General features: G+C 43.1%; 10 protein-coding genes across 10 annotated transcripts; 7 read left to right on the top strand and 3 right to left on the bottom strand.

The window, feature by feature from the left end:
* Nucleotides 1-557: 557 nt before the first annotated feature.
* On the top strand, nucleotides 558-1,359 carry O0I10_004049 (N-alpha-acetyltransferase 11; the record flags this gene model as incomplete). Its single annotated transcript, XM_058484115.1, has 5 exons — nucleotides 558-578; nucleotides 639-708; nucleotides 772-859; nucleotides 934-1,140; nucleotides 1,200-1,359. 5 exons carry the CDS (start codon nucleotides 558-560, stop codon nucleotides 1,357-1,359), a joined length of 546 nt encoding a protein of 181 aa, XP_058345103.1.
* Nucleotides 1,360-1,731: 372 nt separating this feature from the next.
* On the bottom strand, nucleotides 1,732-2,278 carry O0I10_004050 (uncharacterized protein; the record flags this gene model as incomplete). Its single annotated transcript, XM_058484116.1, has 3 exons — nucleotides 1,732-1,752; nucleotides 1,813-2,014; nucleotides 2,112-2,278. 3 exons carry the CDS (start codon nucleotides 2,276-2,278, stop codon nucleotides 1,732-1,734), a joined length of 390 nt encoding a protein of 129 aa, XP_058345104.1.
* Nucleotides 2,279-3,159: 881 nt separating this feature from the next.
* O0I10_004051 (uncharacterized protein) lies at nucleotides 3,160-5,097 on the top strand (the record flags this gene model as incomplete). The annotated part of the gene is made up of 9 exons (XM_058484117.1): nucleotides 3,160-3,294; nucleotides 3,361-3,409; nucleotides 3,487-3,599; nucleotides 3,663-3,726; nucleotides 3,789-3,839; nucleotides 3,901-3,992; nucleotides 4,053-4,816; nucleotides 4,878-4,916; nucleotides 4,974-5,097. The coding sequence occupies 9 exons, from the start codon at nucleotides 3,160-3,162 to the stop codon at nucleotides 5,095-5,097; spliced, it is 1,431 nt and encodes a 476-aa protein (XP_058345105.1).
* A 450-nt stretch (nucleotides 5,098-5,547) lies between these two features.
* On the bottom strand, nucleotides 5,548-6,015 carry O0I10_004052 (uncharacterized protein; the record flags this gene model as incomplete). Its single annotated transcript, XM_058484118.1, has 1 exon — nucleotides 5,548-6,015. The coding sequence occupies one exon, from the start codon at nucleotides 6,013-6,015 to the stop codon at nucleotides 5,548-5,550; it is 468 nt and encodes a 155-aa protein (XP_058345106.1).
* Nucleotides 6,016-6,758: 743 nt separating this feature from the next.
* Nucleotides 6,759-7,760, top strand: O0I10_004053 (uncharacterized protein; the record flags this gene model as incomplete). The annotated part of the gene is made up of 2 exons (XM_058484119.1): nucleotides 6,759-7,335; nucleotides 7,399-7,760. The coding sequence occupies 2 exons, from the start codon at nucleotides 6,759-6,761 to the stop codon at nucleotides 7,758-7,760; spliced, it is 939 nt and encodes a 312-aa protein (XP_058345107.1).
* Nucleotides 7,761-8,688: 928 nt separating this feature from the next.
* On the top strand, nucleotides 8,689-9,246 carry O0I10_004054 (uncharacterized protein; the record flags this gene model as incomplete). Its single annotated transcript, XM_058484120.1, has 1 exon — nucleotides 8,689-9,246. One exon carries the CDS (start codon nucleotides 8,689-8,691, stop codon nucleotides 9,244-9,246), a length of 558 nt encoding a protein of 185 aa, XP_058345108.1.
* A 2,710-nt stretch (nucleotides 9,247-11,956) lies between these two features.
* O0I10_004055 (uncharacterized protein) lies at nucleotides 11,957-13,112 on the top strand (the record flags this gene model as incomplete). Its single annotated transcript, XM_058484121.1, has 4 exons — nucleotides 11,957-12,293; nucleotides 12,374-12,466; nucleotides 12,557-12,744; nucleotides 12,813-13,112. The coding sequence occupies 4 exons, from the start codon at nucleotides 11,957-11,959 to the stop codon at nucleotides 13,110-13,112; spliced, it is 918 nt and encodes a 305-aa protein (XP_058345109.1).
* Nucleotides 13,113-13,650: 538 nt separating this feature from the next.
* Nucleotides 13,651-15,318, top strand: O0I10_004056 (uncharacterized protein; the record flags this gene model as incomplete). The annotated part of the gene is made up of 3 exons (XM_058484122.1): nucleotides 13,651-14,038; nucleotides 14,108-14,289; nucleotides 14,365-15,318. The coding sequence occupies 3 exons, from the start codon at nucleotides 13,651-13,653 to the stop codon at nucleotides 15,316-15,318; spliced, it is 1,524 nt and encodes a 507-aa protein (XP_058345110.1).
* A 155-nt stretch (nucleotides 15,319-15,473) lies between these two features.
* O0I10_004057 (uncharacterized protein) lies at nucleotides 15,474-17,437 on the bottom strand (the record flags this gene model as incomplete). Its single annotated transcript, XM_058484123.1, has 7 exons — nucleotides 15,474-15,609; nucleotides 15,667-15,774; nucleotides 15,839-16,338; nucleotides 16,390-16,464; nucleotides 16,513-16,582; nucleotides 16,637-17,260; nucleotides 17,319-17,437. 7 exons carry the CDS (start codon nucleotides 17,435-17,437, stop codon nucleotides 15,474-15,476), a joined length of 1,632 nt encoding a protein of 543 aa, XP_058345111.1.
* A 395-nt stretch (nucleotides 17,438-17,832) lies between these two features.
* Nucleotides 17,833-19,657, top strand: O0I10_004058 (uncharacterized protein; the record flags this gene model as incomplete). Its single annotated transcript, XM_058484124.1, has 7 exons — nucleotides 17,833-18,022; nucleotides 18,077-18,170; nucleotides 18,230-18,389; nucleotides 18,442-18,541; nucleotides 18,601-18,853; nucleotides 18,945-19,444; nucleotides 19,503-19,657. The coding sequence occupies 7 exons, from the start codon at nucleotides 17,833-17,835 to the stop codon at nucleotides 19,655-19,657; spliced, it is 1,452 nt and encodes a 483-aa protein (XP_058345112.1).
* Between the last annotated feature and the right edge of the window lie 2,072 nt (nucleotides 19,658-21,729).

Consider the following 21,729-nt stretch of genomic DNA (forward strand, 5'->3'; position numbering starts at 1 on the left):
AACAAGGCAATCAATCAAGGTTCTTTATCACTAGTAGTGGTCCATCTAGACATCCTACTAGAATCGTTGACCTAAATGTTTGATAACATGGTACTCCAATCACTAATGTCCAGTCTATTCAAGCTCGTTACTGGTGGTGGTGATATGTGTGTGCTTCAAATTGGCCTTCATCAAATGCGATGGGTCGTTTTATTATTAAAGAAAGCTACCTTGAGGCGAGAAAAAAGCTTAGCTGCAACGTCTACTATGACCCAAATAAAGGATGTGATTGAGCTGGTTGTCTTTAAAGATGGACACTTAATGCAAGGGCACGTATCCTTGGCAACCGTAACAATGGCGTGGCCGCATAATGAAAAGTGTCTTTGTTGAATGAAAAATAAGAGGATTGGATGATTGTGTGGTGGTCTTGGATACCAAGAATGAAGGAGGATGATAGATCCGGTTCTTTTAGGTTGAGTGGTGGCTGTTACCAGAACCAATTCCAGTCACCGTGTTCCGCTTTCAGACACTCACTATATCCTTTTCTCGTCTTCCTTCACGACCGATACTTTGCCATCATGAACATTAGACAAGCAACCGTATGTTACAAGTTACCAGCCACTAGCCCTTTTCCAAACCAACGTTGATATCCATTGTAGGTGAACGATCTGCTGGAAATGCAAAACTGCAACCTGCTCGACCTTCCCGAGAACTATCAAATGAAGTACTGCAAGTAATCTACTCTTTATTCCTATACATGCGGCTCGCATTGGCTCATACTATTTACTACAGATCTCTATCACGCACTTTCATGGCCACAGCTTTCTTATGTTGCAGAGGATGATAATGGCAAGATAGTTGGCTATGTGCTTGCAAAGATGTAAGTATCCTTTACGCGTTGTTGTTGTTGTTGTTGTTGCTGCATCAAATACCAACCAACCTTATATACAACAGGGAGGAAGAACCAAGCGATGTGCCTCATGGTCATATTACATCCATCTCAGTCATGCGAACCTATCGACGTCTTGGATTGGCTGAAAAGCTTATGAAGCAAGCAACATCGCAAATGGTCGAAGTCTTTGATGCCCACTACGTTTCGTTGCATGTCCGAAAAACCAACCGTGCTGCCATTGGTCTTTATCGTGATACGCTTCACTTTGAGTAAGTGATAGGGGATGATGAGTGATGGACAGGAGTGGTGAGCTCATCTATTCTATTAGGGTGCATGACATTGAAAAGAAATACTATGCCGATGGTGAAGATGCCTATGCAATGCGCTTGACACTCAAGGAACCCAAGAAGAAGCAACCTCTTCGAGGTGTGGTGGAAGAAGTCAACCAAGTGGCTGCTGCCGCCGCCGCTACTGCTGAAGCCAAGTAATCCTTGCCTCTCGACGACCCTATTACTCTTCTCAACTCCATATACGAATGGATGTAGATATATGACATGATTCTCTTTTGACAATTACCTTTTTGTGATTACAGAGTTAGAACGCATCTTTCTAATTCATTGCATGTATTAAAAAAAGCAACATACAACGCACGCGACTTTGAGCAATATTGGATGTGCATGATCAAATCAAACGTAATAGAGCCTCTTGTTGACGAGAAATGGACATGGAGAGATTACATAGATAATGAAGGCAATGTCTATCAAAGACTGTAATGTGATGATGATTGGATGTTGGTGCATACATCTATGGGGGAGACAATGTCTAATACATGGTAGAGTTTGAATGTCAAATGGTGGTTGTTACGCTTGTTGTAAGGGATGCTGAGATACATAATATAGTTAAATGGCGCTACACATGACAATCGTCGGTGCAATACGTACTAAGTTGTGATCCTGCTGTTGTTTCAAGCCTGTATCTCTTAAGTTCAATGATCGTTGGATTTCGTCTCTCAAGTCGCACATCTTGCCACCCAGCTGGCCATCCGTAAGTTTGCTTAGGCGTTGTGTATCCAGCTCAGCATCCCAACCCTCGGGACGTGCCACGCGCGGAGTATCTGTTTGCTCTCTAGCACGGGCCATATGTCTTGAATTATATTTTTTTCAGAGAAAAAAAGTCGCTTGTTGAGAAAAAAAGCTCTTGTGGTTCATCTAATGCAAAGAAAGACATAAATAATACTTACGATTGCCAGCTTGCGATCATGTTAGAAGATCTTTCAACACTACTGCGCATGCTTGCCTCATGGTTATCGACGGCAAGCTCTTGCGGTGGAACGCAACCCGTTCTCCGCAGTAGTTGTCTATACAGCGTAAATGGGACCAGCAATATTTGAATAGTTGCCTTGTACATTGGTCAAGTAGACAATAAGGTTAAAGAATAAAAATCCTCTATTCTAGAATCATTTTGGTTTATATACTCGTCCAAGGATCAAAATAACGGAGCTATGAGGATTTTCGTCATTTCTTCCAAATTCGTTGGCAGTGTTTTTTGGCCCCCTCCCTTGCCTACTATATTCCCACAAGTCAGGTTTCGCATTAAACAACAGGCTGTGTGGGGTTAACATATATGGCATTAGCATCGAAAACATCGAAATTCATTCATCTCCAAGCGGCGAAAGATACGGAAACATACACCAATTGCGGCTGTAATCAGTTTATTGCTCTTTCATTGATGTACGTGCGCAAATCGACCCAGCGTCTAGAACGACAAGAGCATAATTTTGTGAATGCATGATTCATGCGATACAATAACGCTATCCCATAGCTTGTCTACTAATAGCCAACATCGTCTTTTGTATCATTGTTTTGGCCTGATGATGAATACGAGGGAGGCGGCATTGCGGATAAGGGCTCTTTGTTTCGTCGAAAAAAGAAATGGTGATTCCCTACAATGACACATACCACAAAGAGAATATGAAACCATCAAGGATCCTTTTGCATCATGACACCGGTGGTGAAATGTGAACGTCTCAAGTGAGGAATAAAGAAGGAGGGAACCGTTTGCAAGCCAGAAAGAAAAAAAGGTGCACAAAACGTGTGTGTGTGCGTGTGTGGTAGGCTTGTGAAGCATGTACAAAACCCTCTTTTTATGCTCGGCATGTTTGTTTACTTTCCTGCATGATACGGTAAAGTTCCCATCATTTTCAAGCAATCATTTTTTCCTCCCTCTTTTCTCATTTTATTGCCGTTTGACCTTTGCATCAAGCATTGACACCACCACAACTTGCTCTGATGCATAGCCTGGGAAAGACCAATTCAACGTCTTCTAGCACAGCCATTGCTGTCCCATCTTCGACGGCTCTGTATCACCCAGCCGATGATGTGGAGATAACCCAACCCCGGCGACATCAGCTTGCTATTATCATGGTAACCCAACAAATACGTAACATGGGTGCATGACAACAAAAGCAAATAATGCATGTATACTACTAGGGTAGCCTTTTTTTCAGTCTCTTACTTGTGTCGCTGGATCAAAGTATCGGTAAGCTTTTTCTCTGAAACGGAGCGAGCATGATGATGTTACAGGGGTAGTGATATGGCTTTATATGTGTCATTTAGTGGCAACGGTGTTACCTGTAATCGCCTCTCACTTTGACGCTCTTGGCGAAATCGAATGGGTGGGCACGGCATACATTCTACCAATGACAGCTTTGCAGCTATTATTTGGAAAGGCAAGTTTATAGGATGACCTTTTCTACTACTCATGGTTTGCTGACATGTGACGCTTCTGTCAGCTAGCAGATACCTTTGGTAGAAAACGTACGCTGATCAATGCTATCATCATCTTTTTGGTTGGCAGTAAGTATAATATACAACGTGTGGCTCTGATGTTGTAAGGTAAACCATAATATGGCTATTAGGTGCATTATCCGGTGCAGCACAGAGCACATTGATGCTTTTTATCATGCGTGGTAGGGTCACTTTAAGGATGCTGAGTGTATCAAATGTATTCATGCCTATGTAAATTTAAAGGTGTACAGGGCATTGGTGCGGCAGGTATTGCTCCTCTGGTTATGATTATAATTGGTGACATTGTCCCTTTACGTGAAAGAGGAAAATACCAGGCAAGCATACCTATGAACGTCCCAAAGGAGGCTCTCTACTAATGAGGCTTCGATTATTAGAGCATTGTAGCACTTTGTTGGGCAACGGGATCAATTGCAGGCCCATTGGTAGGTGGTGTTCTTGCAGATCACCTTAATTGGCGATGGATTTTCTACATCAACCTACCTATCGGGATAATGTCAGCATTACTTCTTTGGCTTTTCTTGCATATCCCCAGGGACAAAAATGATCAGACGAATCAAGCATTATCATGGCGAGCCAAATGTTACAATATTGATATCCCTGGTGCCATTGTTTTTATTGCTAGTATCTTTTGCTTTCTTCTTGCCACCCAATGGGGTGGTCGATGGTATCCATGGAAACACCCAATCATACTTGGATTATACGGAGCAAGTTTGGTGCTTGTTGCTTTGGTCATTGTCTCTTCGTGGTGGCATCTCACAAGCCCAAACCCCATATTACCCATTCACCTGTTCCTTGATTTCAACCGAGTTGCCATTTTTGCCATGGTGATAGCCACATCTGCAGCCATGTTTATCAACGTGTTTTACCTTCCAATTTACTTTCAAGTGGCTCATGGTGATACGCCAACCATGGCAGGATTTGAAGTGCTGCCATACCTACTACCAGTGGATATTGTGAGCATGATCTCTGGATTCATCGTTTCGAAGACTGGCTATTATAGACACATGTTTTGGGTTGGGACAGCCTTGATTGCTATTGGCGGTGGATTGCAAACGTTGTTGGATGTTGACAGTAATAATGCAACACAAGTAGGCTTCTTGATTTTGACAGGGGCTGGTGCTGGGTTTTGTATCCAAAAGTAAGTACATTACCACAGGGATGAAAAGATGGCATGTATGCTGATCTCACGTATTCCTTAGTGTCTATGTTGCAGCTCAAGCGTCAACGATCCAAGAGGAGTAAGTATTGCTTGTCACGTATCCATACATGCACACATGTTGACATGCTTCCCATAGAATTGCCTCTGCTATCTCCCTTGTCTGCTTTTTCGGTTACCTTGGTTTTGTTTCAGGGATTTCCATTGGTGGTGCCATATTCAACAACACGCTTACATATTACCTGCGACGAACACCAAATTAGAGAAGCACAAAAAAGTCCAGAGCTGCTGAAACGACTTGAACCAGGGTTGCGAAAATCAGTGGCAGCTGCATATGGATCTTCACTTCAATGGACTTTTCTTGCTGTTGCCATATGTGGATGCCTAGGCTTTCTATTTTCGTTATTCCTTTCATCGAAAAAGATCCAACAAGACGATACAAGGCAGGCATTGTCATCATCACCATTACATCGATCCTCATCCTCATCATCTTATGATGCATGTTCAACCACTTCCACCACCTCCCAATCCCCCACATAAAAACCTCCCCTTTACCCCTCTGGTCTCTTCCCCTTGTTACGATCCATCATCCCTCTCTCGTCATAGAAGAATCAGCTCACATTCCCATCATCCATCAACAATAATACCAGCATATATAAATACTTTTTGAATAAGCAAACGTTTTCTTGAATAATATAGACTTGGGGTATGACTTAGTTGGACAAGATAAGGTTGACAAAGTCAACATAGTTGATCCGACCATCCTTGCCGACTTCGACTTCCTTGAGCAATTCATCGACTTCTTCTTCGGAGAGCTTCTCACCGAGGTTGGTAAGGACATAGCGCAACTCACCAGCCGAGATGGTACCATCACCTTCCTTGTCAAACACTTGGAAACCTTGGATAAACTCTTGGGAGGTGCCAGCAGGCTTGAAGCCATCAGGACGCGTAAGAATGGTAAGGAAGGTACCAAAATCAATGTCGACTTCTTGGCGCTCGGAACCACCAACCGACTTTACGAGTTCGCGAACTTCTGCTTGGGTGGGATTTTGGCCAAGACCACGCAACAAATCGCCGAGATTGGCTGATGACACGGTGCTGTTACCCTTCTTGTCGTAAAGAGAGAATGCTTCCTTCCACTCGTCAAGCTGTTCTTGTGTAGGTTGGTTGGTAGGGCTCATGGTCTGATGCAGATGAAGTAAGAGAAAAAGAGATGAGTATGGTAGTCGTTGTGTACCTGACCGCCGCTTTAACTACCGCGTGACCGCCGGAGATGATAGGTTTGCACCACCACCACCTCTCCACTGATGATACGAACAGCCACACCTTGCCTATCGGAAGAAGAAGGGACACACTTTTCATATCACGACGACGCATGACATGTATGTATACAAACAACAATATGAATATTCTTGGACATTCAAGGTGTCCTTTTTTAGTTGTATGACGACGACATGTGCATTGCCATGACAACCACCACCACCAACATCGACTGACACATTGATGCACTTTTAAAGGCATTGTGGCGTGTCCAATCAGCTCGTTGCAAATAAAGAATTCACCTTCGTGATGAAGCCATGACGTTGTATCGTATGTAAATGTTATCAAGCTTGTATCTTTTCCACCTTTCATTAAACATGATGCTTACCTCCTCCGTTGAAAAGAAAAGTGTGTCATGTGATTGTAATGATGCATGCCTAGCGATCTGTGCAACGAGATAAATGATAGCTTCCTCACTTGGGCTGAATGAGACGTGCTCATGCGATCTCTTTGTTGGGTTGAATATGGGATAACGTGGGAAAGAAGAGCACCATTGCATATGCATTGTTGTTGTTTACCGGGGAAAAAGTGCTTCCTTTTCTCCTTTTAAGAATGATCCCACACCAACAAGGAGCATCATCATTTCTTTCTTACTCATTGTATCATGGTAGTTGGCACACCACTTGGAAAAGGGGTCTTTGTTCCCATCCCAACATTTTTCAAGGATAATGAAGACCTTGATTTTGATTCACTTGAAAAGCACATCCGTCATTTATCCAAAAAAGGTCTTGCCGGTATCATCCTTCTTGGTTCAAATGGTGAAGCCGTTCACCTTTCAGGTGCAGAGCGTCAACAAGTCATCACCAAAGGTTGTGAATATGTCAAAAAGTACGATCATTCTATGAAGGTGATTGCTGGGGCTAGTGCCGGTTCAGTACGCGTCACCGTAGAGTTCACCAAGCAAGCAGCTGATGCTGGAGCCGAGTATGCAATGGTGCTTCCACCCTCCTATTATCGTGCCAACATGGATAATGAAGCCATTGAATCATTTTACATCTCTGTTGCGGATCAGAGCCCTGTGCCTGTAGTGATTTACAACTATCCTGGTGTCACTCAAGGCATCGATATTGCTGTGCAAAGTATAGAAAGGCTTGCGAAACACAAAAACATTGTCGGTATCAAAGGCACAGATGGCAACATGGGCAAGGTTGGATACCTTGGTGCAAGAATCAAACCAGAAGGTACGTAGGACCATCATGCGCTTTTAATTGTTGAATGGCTATTGGATTGATAGACTATCGTAGACAACTTTTCCTTACTTGCTGGATCGGCAAGCTTCTTTTTACCTGCATTGACAGTGGGTGCAGTGGGATTGGTACCTGCTCTTGGCAATGTGGCACCACGTGCGTGTGTGGAAGTACAACGGCTCTTTGATAATGGAAAGCTCGAAGCAGCCAAGCAACTGCAACAGCAATTGGTTGAATCGGATGATGCACTTGTGCGTTGGTATGGCAACCCTGGTGTCAAAGCAGCTATGAATCATGTTCTCGGATGGGGTGGTCAACCTCGTTCTCCTTTGCGTTTGCCATCCAAAGATAAGGTTGATCGCATTGTTGATGTAGTGGTTCAAGCTCTCTCCATTGAGAATTCACTCTTGAAAACATAATTGGATACGTATGCTTATTTACTTTATGACTCCAATACATCGTCCAAGAAGTGCTTGGTGATGAAAGCATTGTAGTTGGGAGTTTCAAAATTGTTGTCATGGTAATGGATTGCAGTTTTTATTTGAGAACGTGATTGCTATTGGCGTGATTGGATGATAATGCAAGTAGAATAACAATGAAAGGATAAAGATCTCCACACATATGAATACATGGATCGCTCACAAAAATAAGAAAGGCTATCTGCCATCATGCTCATCAAAGGCTTTTAAAAGCGTCAGCAAGCAAAATGTGACATTTCGGAAGAAAGAAAAGAGACGTATGAGAGTGTAATAGTAGGCTTGTTCATAGGTGCATGATGGTGGCAATTAAGCATGATCATCCAACAATGTCACATCACGAATCACTTGCTGTGCTCGAATTCCATAAAAAATCTCTGCCAAAACTGGTAAAGCGTGGCATATTTTGTGACACAACCCTTTCCGAGGCAGGGTTCAAAGCTCTGTTAGGTAGCAGCAAAGGCCTTCAAAGATCTTCTTTATGACGTGTTTTGAGGAGCCGGGCCCATTATCTTGTTGAAATGCATCCTTCATGGTACCGTCCTCCATCGTCTTTGGCCTATTCTTGAAGCGAAAGCCATGGTACATGCTTGGAGCATGAATGCCACCATTTGCTTGGGATGATAATTGGTCAACTTCAGGGGCACCAGGCAATTGGTATCTTCATTGGCCGGAGCTCCAGTCTGAAAGTTGGATTGATCCTGAGACTGGATTTTCAAACGCGGATATTAGCCGGTTTCCATTGTTAGCGAAAAGAACAAAATGAATTAATTGTGTGTGTGTGCGTGCGTTGCCCTGGTTCCACACCTTTTCCTCTCCTTTCCTTTCGACTCATTCACACTCTCTGCACATTCCTTTATCTCATGACGCAATGAGCGAACCTAGCAACAACGATACTCAACAACTCGACGAGGTTTCACTCTTGTCCGACACCTCCATTGCTATCATTTGCGTCTGTGTCGCGATCGGTATTGGTTTAATTATCGGCACAATATTCCTCATACGACGACGACGAGAACGTAACAACCATGGCTTTGTCACGTTTGATGATGAAAGCAAGCCTGTAGAGCCATTGCCACCACCTGAAACACACGACCTTGTGTTTTCATCCATTCTCGCACATACACCACGACCTCCACCGGGTGTGTCAAGCAACAATTCATCCCGTATCGATGGCAACAATAGCATCAGCAACATGAGAGATAGCATGTTGTTGCAGGATGGATATTCTTATTCAAAATTGTATCTCAACAACAACAGCAGGAATAATAATCAACAACATGATCAGGAAGTTGATGACCCAAAGCTATTGTTGTCGCTGGCACGACAACGCGAGAGTTGGGCTGGGTATTATTCTCGTCCGAATACGCCACAACCAACCGCAGGCGGTGACAGAATGTCTTCGGGTTCCTCTTACCAAGTTTGGTGATATCTTTTCCTTGTACTTTTCTTTACATAGCCCTCTGCCACCCACAACATAGCATCATCCACCATCATCCATCATCATGTCTCATTGTTCTCCTCCCACGCCACTTGTAGATATATCTATATATATAAAAAGCCCAGTTGTTCAACAAAAAAAGCCCATCCCGAAACTCCGTGATTAAGAATAGGCTGATGCTATTTCGGTTGCTAGGTCTCGCCTCATCTCATTTCTTTGTCTATGCGTGTCGATGAAACTTGTCCAATCTCATTACCCTTACCCCTGTTTTTACTTTGCCGATAATATAGATTCATTTTACCAGTAGTTTACAATGACTTTCTTTTTCAGGCACCTGCTGTAGAATGTTTCAGTGTACACTTTTTGCTACTACTCCGGTAATGAAAAATGATCATCTCCTGTTTCTGGGTATGCCCCTTAATGCCAAGGGCAACATGCATTCCATATACGATGCATATTCCTTCATTCCCTTGTCAAGTGACAATGCTTAATGAATTGATGACATGCATTGTATCGATAACTCTATTCATCGTTACAAAAAAAAAACGGCGTGATGTACGTAAATGGGAGGACTTGATACTCGACGTAATTGGGCTCCTAGTACTAGACAAATGGCAAACATCATATCACAAAATGGCTTTCCTTGTTCCCAAACGATCACATGACAATGGTGGTGGTGACAAGCTGAAACCACCAGCACATTGTTGGCTGTAAAAGCAATGTTGCTCATGGATCAATGCCTTCTACTGCTGCTGTTTTCTAGGCCCAGCGTAACTTCATCCATCTTAGTCGATGTCATTAAAACAAAGGCGTCATGCTATACGTACGTATACTCTAATGGCAATATTTCCATATCCATCAAGCCATCCTGGTGACTACAACGTAAAGAGGGCCACCCTCACCTGGTGAACAACAACCACGTCAAATGCAAAAGAACCAACTTTGCCTCTGGTTTTGGGTGCTGCATTGATAATTGCAACACGCCTCTTAAAGAAAGGGGATGTTACTATTACATAGAAAATGGGAAGACCCATGATCAATGAACGTTGACCATATTCCAATTACTTCCTCTTAATATTCAGCTAACGGATTTTATTGTCCGTAAAGTGTGTTCGTCGCATGATCTGGCTCGGGAGAACAAAAGCCATCTTATATACAGGCTATCTAGATTTGTGTCCCATCGACCTAGCATGGGTAACTTTGATGAGTCAATCATCTGAATGATGCTGTCTAGATCTATGTATGGTATCACAAAAACCCTTCCCCACAAAAAAGTTGGTTATTAGGTATGTTTGCTTGTCAAATCACAATGCATCCCATCTCCGATCATTAAGGGATCTCTCTCTCTCTCTTTTGTAGCCACTATTTTTGTACCCGTTCCCAACTTGTCGGATGCATCAAGTTTGGTGCCGATTGTCCGCCTCCTTATGAGAACGAATGTAGGGGGAAGGGGGAGCAAATCATGATCACGTAACAAGCAATGCTCATTATGAGGGAAAATATACTATTTAAGTCATTCATGGCAATTAACTCGCACGCACACAACGCGTCTGATAATGCAACAATATAAACATGCTATGATTGAAGAGGACGTAAAGCAGATTAAGAAGGACACGTTGGATCACGATACCCAAAAAGACGTCAACAGCATATGATGTTATGCCTTGTTGCTGCATAATGGTAGTTACACATTGACCGATCGCTTCCGAAGAACGAGTCGGTGACTTAATACCATGACCCCCACCACCTCACGTACGTCTATGGGAAATGCAGCAAGGACGATTACATCAAGGTTTGCATAATACAGCGCTTACATTTACCAAAGCACATAGTATATTGTACACCCTCCTTCCTAAAATAGTAAATCAGCCGTGTGATAAACTACTTGAAGCAATCGCTTTCTCGATACCCGAATGTGAGACGGCTTCGCGTAACCATGCCGTTGTATCTCTTTCCGGGTAAAAAAAAGATGATGGTAGGCATAAGTGGGACACAAGCTTTTACCTTTCCGTTTTCATTTTTTTCTGCCAAATGTGTGTGTGCTGATACTACCGCCTATTATTGGGCAGCTGGTCTCGTTTTTGACTTGATCAAGTAACGACCGAGCGGCTCTTGTGCAACGTGTAAAACCTTGTCCTTCATTTTATCATTGATGCTGCACAGGGATCCCACACTATGGTGACATGATGATGAATCGCAACAAGGCGCTAAACGGCAAGAATGACAAATTCGAAGCATGTAGTAGAATGCATTGACGAGACGGATCCAAAAAGTGCCATGTTGATGTGAATGAGCTTAAGGTGTCTCGGTATGTAGTTGCATCATCAAGCGTCCCATCAATGAAACGATCCACAAGAGCACACGTGCTGTTTGAATGAGAGATGAGTTTGTGGGACGAGTGCAAGGATAATGTAAAGTGATTCGTCTAGTACGATAGGCAACACCAAAATACTCACGCTGGGTATGTGTAATTTCTCAAAGAAACACACATGATGATTATAGTGGGAGTGCCATTGATTAATTTTCCATTTGCCTGCAGCTCCTTTTTATCAGTGACTTATGCAAGCCAATTAAAGCCCCACCCCCTTCAACACTATAAATCAGCAGCATCTTTCTTTTTCTTGATACCTCTTTTTTTACCTTCCATCACTCATTACTTTATCATTTTCATCTACCATCCACCATGTCGTATAAGCTAATGACTCGCCAAGATGAAAAGCCCGAAGAAGAACACCAGCTTATGGATTGCCAGAGTGGATCATCGTTTGATTGGACTGAAGAAAAGCCCCAGGAACGGCAACAACGAGCACAATCATCATTCGATGTCGATCTCGAAAATGGTGCACGTATCCCACATCGGCAGGACCTTCAACGTACTCGGCTAAAGGAGCATGTCGAGGAACATTTTGAACGGCCCGAATTGGTGCGTGATTGTATTCTTGGTTTATCAGATGGATTGACGGTGCCATTTGCATTGGCAGCTGGTCTGTCAAGCTTGGGTGATAACAGGATCGTTATTTATGGTGGCCTAGCAGGTATGAGAGAGGGTTGGAGAATAATGGTGATGTTTACATGTGATTCTTACCATCCACGATCTTGGTTTTAATAATATTAGAGCTGGTCTCTGGTGCCATTTCCATGGGTTTGGGTGGTTACCTTGCTGCCAAATCGGATGCTGATCACTTTGTTACCGAACGCCAACGTGAAGGTAAATCAATCATCTTTTCGCCATCTCCCCCCCTCTCCTGATACGAAGATGAGCTATGGTTATTAATCATTTGCCTATTCTACATGATAGAACGAGAGCTTGAATTGTACCCAGAGGAAGAAGAAGAGGAAATCGTTGAGATCTTTGAGCAATATGGTTTGAATCGAGCATCACTTGAGCCCATGTTTGTACATTTTCGACAAGCACCACAAAAATTTGTTGACTTTATGATGAAGTTTGAGCTTAATCTGGAAGAGCCTGACCCAAATCGCAGCTTGGTAAGGATCTCAACCCCTGAATGTCATTGTTGTTGTAGTGCTGACATTTCTTTTACCCGACAATGAAGATCTCTGCTGCTACCATTGGATTGTCATATTTGTTTGGTGGTCTAATCCCGCTCATCCCATACATGCTGGTGACCAACACAACCGATGCCATGCTTTATTCCGTCATTGTCACATTGCTCACACTCTTTGTCTTTGGCTATGTTAAAAGTATCTATCTTCGACCAGCACAAGCTATTTTGGGAGCCGTTCAGACTTTGGCTGTAGGTGCTGTTGCAGCAGGATGCAGCTATGCCATTGTTGCCCTTGTCAATAGCACATCGCCCGAGTCACAACCAGGATCCGATGTTGCGGCACATTGAAGATAGCGTGCACAGGTCTTGGCGACGACGAGGGTGTCACTCAAGGTCCTTCTTTCTCATTTTCATTACTTTTTTTACGATACGTACGATATTCCTCCTTTTCATTCCATTCTCTTTCTTCCTCTTCTTTTACATATACATCTTGCATTACTCTCTTCCTTGAACCCTTTTGAACATGTAAAACAGAAACCACTCCTCCTTGTATATCTTGTGCCTTAGCATAGTTGCTTTGATAAAACCTCATATTCACAGTAAACCATAAAAGGATTCTCCATTTTGCTCGTGTAACATGTCGATCTGTACTTGGACTCTTGGCAGCAGCAAATATTCACGATTAGTTTCATAGCATCCTCTCCGAATCCAAAGACCTTTTTTCTCTTTTGCACACTTAATCTACAGACACGTCTCTCTCTCCTTCCTCTCTCTCTCGTTTTCTTTTGCTTTCATTCATTCATTTCGCATTTATTCTAATACTTGCATTCATTTCCCATCTATCTACCTCCTGAACTAAACACACAACACAAGCACTCACATACACATGGGCCTGAAGAGTCGCCACCTTTGGGTCATATCCATTTTGCTGTTATCATTCTTGACACAAGGCATAATTGGGTTATGTGTTGAACATCGATGCGACCACTCTTTGCATATACGACATGCGATTCGACAATGCCCCGAGCGATCCCACGAACGACGAGCTACAAGCGATGCTGATTCTGCCAATGACGCCAAATTTGTGATCGATCTCGAATGCCATGCCACCAGCAAAGACGAATGCGACCGAGTTCAGGAGACGTTGGCAAAAGCTGGCAAAGTCATTTCGTCTCATATCGAGTTTAAAACGCCGATTACTGTCAATGCGAGCTACCTCGACTTTTGCCGAGATTTGGGTGAATGCGATCTTACCAATGGAGCCATCAATATCGGTATGAAAGGAGTGATTGACAACATACCAATAGCATCCTAACTCATCCCATCCATTTTCATATTCAAAGGGCAAGCGTATCCAGCAGTGTCATACTTGATGCAGAAACAGTCGTCAGCCGATGAAGCTAATATCACTAGCATGTATCCTCAGGCCTTACTAAAACAGTACGATAACCTGCCAAAGCAGCCTAATTGGACCGCCTATGATATGAATGCACAATTCAACAGCCAAATCGATTGGTATTTTGAGGTATTTATGCGCACGCACATACACATCCCTGCATAAATGTAGAATAATTATCTCATGTTGCATGTCTTTTCTTAGGGTCATGGAGAAATTGAATCGGATCAAAGTGACTTTTTGAATACGGTAATTCACGAATTCATCCATGGTCTTGGCTTTGTCAGTGCATGGAGTACAGCAACCTATGAACGGTTTTCAAGATATGACACCGATATGCCAAAGTTTCTCACCCCTGTACCATTGTCACCACCCGATGAGCTCGAGGAAACTAGCAACAATATCGATACTGGTGAAGGTCCACAGCCGTTTTGGGGATTCGTCGACTTTCCACTCGATCAGCTCATGTATACCAACGACAACATCTCTTTTTCAGACGTCAGTCTCATTTTGAATACTTGGGGCAGTAGCAATGTCATGTTTGCGAGTATGATGGATATGGTCAATTCATGGGAAGCATCCGGCAAAGTTCAGGCTATGGCTCGGCAAATGTACAGCTATGCAACATCATCCAACCAAGTGACATGGCTGCTTGACAACGGCGATCAATATACATCTGAAACATCGTTCAAGCCTTTTGTTGATGGTTCTTCCTTATCACATGTGGATCACGACACTTATAACGACTCGAGCGACTATTTGATGATATACAATGCACGTCGAGGTGTCAGCTTGCAGGAGATGTCATCCAAGTATGATAATTATACACTTGGCCCACTTTTATTGCGTGCTCTTGCCAACATTGGATACAATGTCACAGCTTTCAACGATCAAGAAGTGACTATGGTTACTGCTGTTACGCAACCGGCACTCGAGTTTTGGGAACCTGCTATACCCATGGTCGGCACAGCTCATAACCCTTCACCATCCATAAGCACGCACACAGATGGACCAGCTCATATACCCACATCCTCTTCTTCTTCCTCTTCTTCTTCTACTACGTCATCTTCAGATTCCTCTGCTTGCTCCTCACCTTCTTCAGCTGTCACGATTAGCATGTTGCTCCTGGTAGCCGCTTTATTTATCTTTTTCCTGTAGCCATATCACGCACGCCCTTACCCATTCATTCCATCCCATTCACATTGTACCTCCCTCTTTGTATTACCACTTGTACTATTATTCATCATCACATACCATGTCTTTTTTTGCATTTTAATGTTACAATACACGCTCTACAATTGCTATTTATCTATTTACATGCCAAAGTATTGGGTGACTTGATGACTGAGCACTTGGTTGCCGTCCTCGTCAAAATGGAAAGGCTTATAACATTCCTTGCAAAAGAAGCATGGTGATGATCCACTCATAACATCGTTCACCGTCATATACCTAACGTACCCAGTTTTAGAGACCTCTTTCAATGTATTGGTTCATACACACACTTACGCTGCTGGGTAGATATTACACATCCTGCACTTGTATCTCACAAATTGCCAATTGTAGGTGACCATGGGATAAGAGCTGCGTAGGGGTGGATCATGCTTGGAATGGATGCTACATGAAAAAAAGCTGTTAGCCCACAAAGTCAATCAAATTCCCTCCTCTATTATCCACTCACCGTATATCCCGAACCATGATGACATGTTGGCATCCATCCTGATGCAAGAACAAGTATGGCTTGTTAAGCTCGAGCGAAAGGTCTTCAAAGGTGACACCTTGCATATCATGTCGTTGATATTCAGCCAATCCTGGTTGCTCATATCGACCGAAATCCATAACCCATTTTCGTATAGGCTCACTGTAATCAGGCAAATCAGGTCCACCTTCCTCCAATCCAAGTTCAGTGACGGCTCGAGTGTCGACATAAAACACGCCTTCGATAAAGAGACAACTTGCTGAAAGCTTTTTCTTTTGCGTGTTGAGCACAATGCCATCTGGTTGCTTGCCTTTCCGGTCATTGTCACCCACAAAGTCCTTGATACAAAAGATAAAGTCGCGTAAATCGGTCAGCGTCTGGGATCCAAGCATATCAAATTCTCGCACACGATAGCTAGGCATCAATGGATGATATGTGGCAATCGTAAGCACAACCTCTGGATTCCCCTCTGCATCCAATCTCTGAGTATTCAATAAGTCTTTCATCTGGTACTTGGTCTCGTTATTACTTACATCCACCTCTTCTCCACTAGCCGCTCCAGCTTCATCACCCTGAGACTCATTGGTATCCTTAGACTTGTCATACATCTAAATTGCCATGTGAGACAAGCATAATGCATAGAGCAAGATAATTACCTTTTTGTTGAGTTTGGCGTAATTCAAGCGTTCCCGCTGTCTCGGTAACAAATCAATCCCATTTTCGGACCTAAGCAGACATTCATGTCAACATGCCATCACCAGTATCCTGATTTAAACTTACTTGAGTGAATGCAATGGGCTATCCTTGAAATTTTGAATAAAGTCATGGTATTGCTGCATCAATTCTGTTTCAGGGATCTCTGATGTGGATGGTTCATTGTTGTCCTCCTCCTCATGTTGTGATTGTTGCGTCGTTTCATCATCATCGTCCTCGATTTGGGTATCATCATCATGGTTCTCGCGCTGAGTCATTGTGCTTTCAGGATGTAGTAAGCGTTCCATCAAATCGTTCTCTTGGGTATCATGGGTGGTTTTAGGTCGTTTGGATGATGATGATGGTGATCCGGGTATAGTTGACAATGAAGATAGCAAGTTGGATTGATTCTCTTGAGCAAGGTATCTTCTTCGCTTTGGCACCAACGGATTGAGAAACAAGCTGTTGTCATTGTTGTTGTGTTGCTGCTGTATCAAACCCTCATCGTAATCATGTAGCGTGCGATAAGGTAAGACATCCTTCGCCTGTGGACGACGACCGATCCACTGGTCGTCAAACGAACGTATACGCGACTGATTCATGCTCCTCGAACCTTGTGTTGTCTTTTGATGATATTGCTTGACCATTGCAAAGAGAGTCGGATCAGTGAAGAATGAACAAGTGCTATTCAGATCGCTCGAATCGGGGGACCTACATTGGAAAAAGTGAGTTTCAAGGCGATGTACTTCCTTTATCCAATGATACTAACGGTAGGCGACCAACTCTGGATTCCAACTTGCTGACATCGACCGTGGATTCTTGCTTCTTTTGGCGCGATCGTAGCTCGACAAGCTCATTACGAAAAGAACGGACTTGGATCTTTGACATTTGAAAGAGGAGCAGGAAGAAGACTTCACCAGTTTCTCTCCGATTCAGCTTCCAGATACATAAATGTTGTCAGCCAACCTCTATGAGCTGTTCCAATAAAGATCCATCATGCCTCATGTTGATTATGGATTTCATTGCTTTCAGAAGTATTCATCGATCCATGTTTAGTGCCCTGAAAAGCATGATCGAAGTTAAAGTTGGGGAATCCGAAGTTTGAGGATCATTCGAAACACACTAAAATCTGTTTATTATTTGCTGGCATGTTTGTAATCCACCATCATTTACATACCATGAAACGCAACGCCTTTGTGTCACGCTATGATCGTTTAACAAAAAGGGCACCACGTTAAACTTGAGATTTTCCTCCACTTGCTTTCCAATCCCATTGTTGTAATATGCCGCGTAGTAAAAGCGATACAGAAGATGTTTGCTCGACCACTGTTGAGACCAATGTAGACAAAGAAGCGTCCACAATGAAGGATGTAATAGCGGTGAGACGACGTTTAAAACGAAAACTTGATATAAGATTCGTTGTATGGGCTTTTCTGGGCTATTTTGCCACGTACCTCGATCGAAGCAACTTGCGTAAGAAGCATGACAAGCATTAAGAAGGAATGAGATGCTGATAATGTGAACAAGCGAATGCATACGTTAGTGGCATGAAAGAGGATTTGCTTCTTGAATCCTCTGCTTACAACTGGGCTGATACCGTCATGCGCCTCGGGTACAATTTGTAAGTATAAAGCATAACAATACCATCGACCTTGATCATTCAATATCCATAAACAACAGGTTTCAGGTCCCTGGAAGTCTGCTATTACCCAAGGTGCATCCACGATGGTTTCTTCCCACACTCCCTCTCTTATCTGGCGTCGTCCAATGTTGCATGTCTCTTGTCAAGAACCATCAGGGCTTATTAGCTTTGAGATTTTGCCTTGGTCTATGTCAATCGGTAAGCACTTTTGGAGAAAAAAGCGATCCCATGTTGATACCTATTATGGCAGGTCCTTCAACCAGGGATTGTATTCCTCTTGGGGAATTGGTATATCGACCAAGAAGTGACAAAACGCGTTGGTATCTATAAAGCATCTATGGGTGTCTCAGGTACCAGTTGAGATTATACAAATGAAACCATGGCATTAATGGCTGATTTGGCTACATAGGAGCGGTTGGGGGTCTTATTGCTGGCTCCATTGTGGAAACCATTGCCGACAAAGCAGGGCTTCGTGCATGGCAATGGCTCTTTGTCGTTGAAGGATTGATTGCTATCTTTGTCGGCATCATTGGGTATTTCATGGTACCCAATTATCCACATCAAAAGACATCATGGATCACTGAGCAAGAACGCACGATCACTATGGAAAGGCATGCGTCACAAGAAAGAGAGATATCAGTGGCGCCTTATAGTTGGAGAATGTATGTATTGTTTGGGTTGTTGATGATATCCATTGTACTCATTGTGATGTATTTCAACGTACGCATGTGCAACCACTAATATGACTTGTAGTTTCAAGCAAATCCTATTCAAGCCATATACCTGGTTGATGACATACATCGTAATGACGGCATTCTTCGTGAATAGTATGGCCAACTTCTTTGTAGTCATATTGAAGGATATGGGCTATGACAGCGCTTTTGCCAATTACATGTCCACCCCGCTAAATCTCTTCAGCGCCCTGGCATCGCTTGTGATTGGATATTCATCCGACTGGTTTAATGATCATGCCATTCATACTGGTGCTGTCACAGCATGGGGAACCATCTGGAGTATTATCGTTGCTGTAGTCAATCATGGGAATACACCTGCAGCACTCGTCTTTGTGTCAGCTTACGCATTAGTCATCGTGGATACGTTGGTAACCCTTGCCTTCGTATGGGTGATGGACATTTACAAGGGTGATGTAAATTCACGTGCCTTGGCACTAGGTATTGTGAATGGTCTCGGGCTTCTCATTCCAAGCTTCGCAAAGGTCAAGCTTTGGGTTGTCACAGATTCGCCAGTATTCTGTAAGTAATCAATTACACGTGATATTCTATTGCAGCATGCTAAAGTATTCACCAATAGGGCTGGGAAAAATAGCAAACGTGGGCATTGGATGCGGGGCGGTGGTCGCTGTTTTGCTATCATGGTTTCTCATCCGTATCAAATTCATGCTGCCAAGCCATATCAAGCCAGCTGATCAACGTGATGACGATGAAAAGCATCAAGATGGTGATTGATAGACCATGCATATTGAATGCCAACGTGATGTTATTACGCCGTCGTGTTTATTAATCTCACTGGGACCGTGACCTCTTTCTTATTATTACGGCTGCTCCCTTCCTTTCCTACTTCCATCAGTTTAAAGTAAATACATCAACAGCGCTTATACAGTATTAGTGCAACCATTGTTGAAGTCTACCATTCTTTGATACGCCTTCAAGTTTTATGTCAAAGCTTTTGACTGTGGCTAGAAATAAAGGTAGTTTGGTTATGGGTCTCGTAAGAAGTATATGCTTTTGGTGATACAATAGAGTAGGTTGACCTTTAGGAAGAAGTGATCATCCATTGAGTTTCAAGACGTGAGTTACCAATCCAATGTATGCGATACTGTGGTAAAAGAGGGGCATTAGGGATGTCTGTGCGCATCCGCTTTAATTGCTGTTGCATTATGCAGCTCGACCCGGCATATCCAAATGTGACATTTACACTATTATTTCTCATACACGTACCATCATTGATACGTGTTCATTATTATTGAACGGATGTTTACTTATGTACCTTCACAAAAGGCAATCATCATCATCATCCATTTGTGTAGCAACCTGTCAAGGACGTGTCTGTGTAACCACCACATGCGGTTTCACTCAGCTCTTCATCTTTCCGTTAATGCAGCCGACACCATCCACTAGGAAAAAGCAACTCCATCACACTTACAGCATAGGTAAAACATAAAGACGCCTGTATCCCCAAACTTTACAATGAAACGTGGGGTTTTTATTAGAGCAATATACTCGGCTTGGCCAACAGCACCTTGTGTGAAAGTTTCGCGTTCAATGTCGCAAACCACCCAAAAAATATTTTTTGGTCGTCATCGTCGAAGAGGTCCACCCCCAGATCCAGGTTGGCTGGTAGCGACATTGCGAAATCTGGGAATGGCCACGATGAACTTCATACTTTGACACAAGAGCGCTTTGACCTCGTCGAGCAACTCTGTTCTATTAAAGACCCCACGTTTAATTGTAAAGTTTAGAGATACAGGCATGTTTATGTTTGTAAGTGTGATGCTATATGAGAAGTGATCTTTGTTTAATGTAAAGTAGTATGGCTATAATAGAGCAAAAGATGCAGAAGGACCTCTTTGGGTAACTCAGCTAAAAAGTCAGGACTTCAGGGACAATGCATGAAAGGTACGCAACCCTCACTTTTATGTCATACATTGGCAGCTAATAGCCACTTTTGTGCATTCCCAACTTTTCTGCATTCTATTGTAGGTGGACGATGCTCCTGCTCTAGACATTCATTTCCATGATTAAAGTAGCTTGATCCGAGCTGATTTGGTTGAGTTACGCTCACACAAGATTACATCGGTTGAGCTACATCGAGCGTGCTTTATGTCCAGAGTGATGTAACCTCTCTTTGACCGCAGCTCAGTAAAATCAGCTCGGATCAACCTACTTTAATCATGGAAATAAATGTCTGGAGCAGGGGCATCGTTCCCATGCAGTGGATCTCGCAACAATGATGATTGGATAAAAGTGGCCGTTAGCTAGCAACACATGCCTGTTCCTAGATGATCCATAAAGTAATTATACATTGACCCTTTCATTCATGCAAACGTAGCTGTGTTACACAACACCACCCTCTGCATCTTTTGCTCTGTCAGGGTCTAGCTACTTTACATTAATACAAAGACCACTTCTTACATAGCATCATGCTTATAAACATAAAGGTGCCTGTATCTCCAAACTTTACAATGAAACGTGGGGTTTTTATTAGAGCAATGGGCTCGGCTTGGCCAACAGCACCTTGTATGAAAGTTTCACGTTCAATGTCGCAAACAGCCCAAAAAATATCTTTTTGGTCGTCGTCGTCGAAGAGGTCCACCTCGATCCAATTTGGCTGGTGGCGACATTTGCGAAACATTGGGATTGACGAGCTTGATTGTGAAACTTGCACCCAAGGTGCTGTTGGCCAAGCCGAGCAGGTTTGTTCTCATAAAGAACCCACGTTTGATTGTAAAGTTTAAAGATACAAGCACCTTCATGTTTTACATATGCCGTAAGCGTGATGCTTTATGAAAGGTGCTCTT

The sequence above is a fragment of the Lichtheimia ornata genome, assembly GCF_029851405.1.
Source record: "Lichtheimia ornata isolate CBS 291.66 chromosome Unknown scaffold00014, whole genome shotgun sequence".
NCBI classification, from domain to species: domain Eukaryota; kingdom Fungi; phylum Mucoromycota; class Mucoromycetes; order Mucorales; family Lichtheimiaceae; genus Lichtheimia; species Lichtheimia ornata.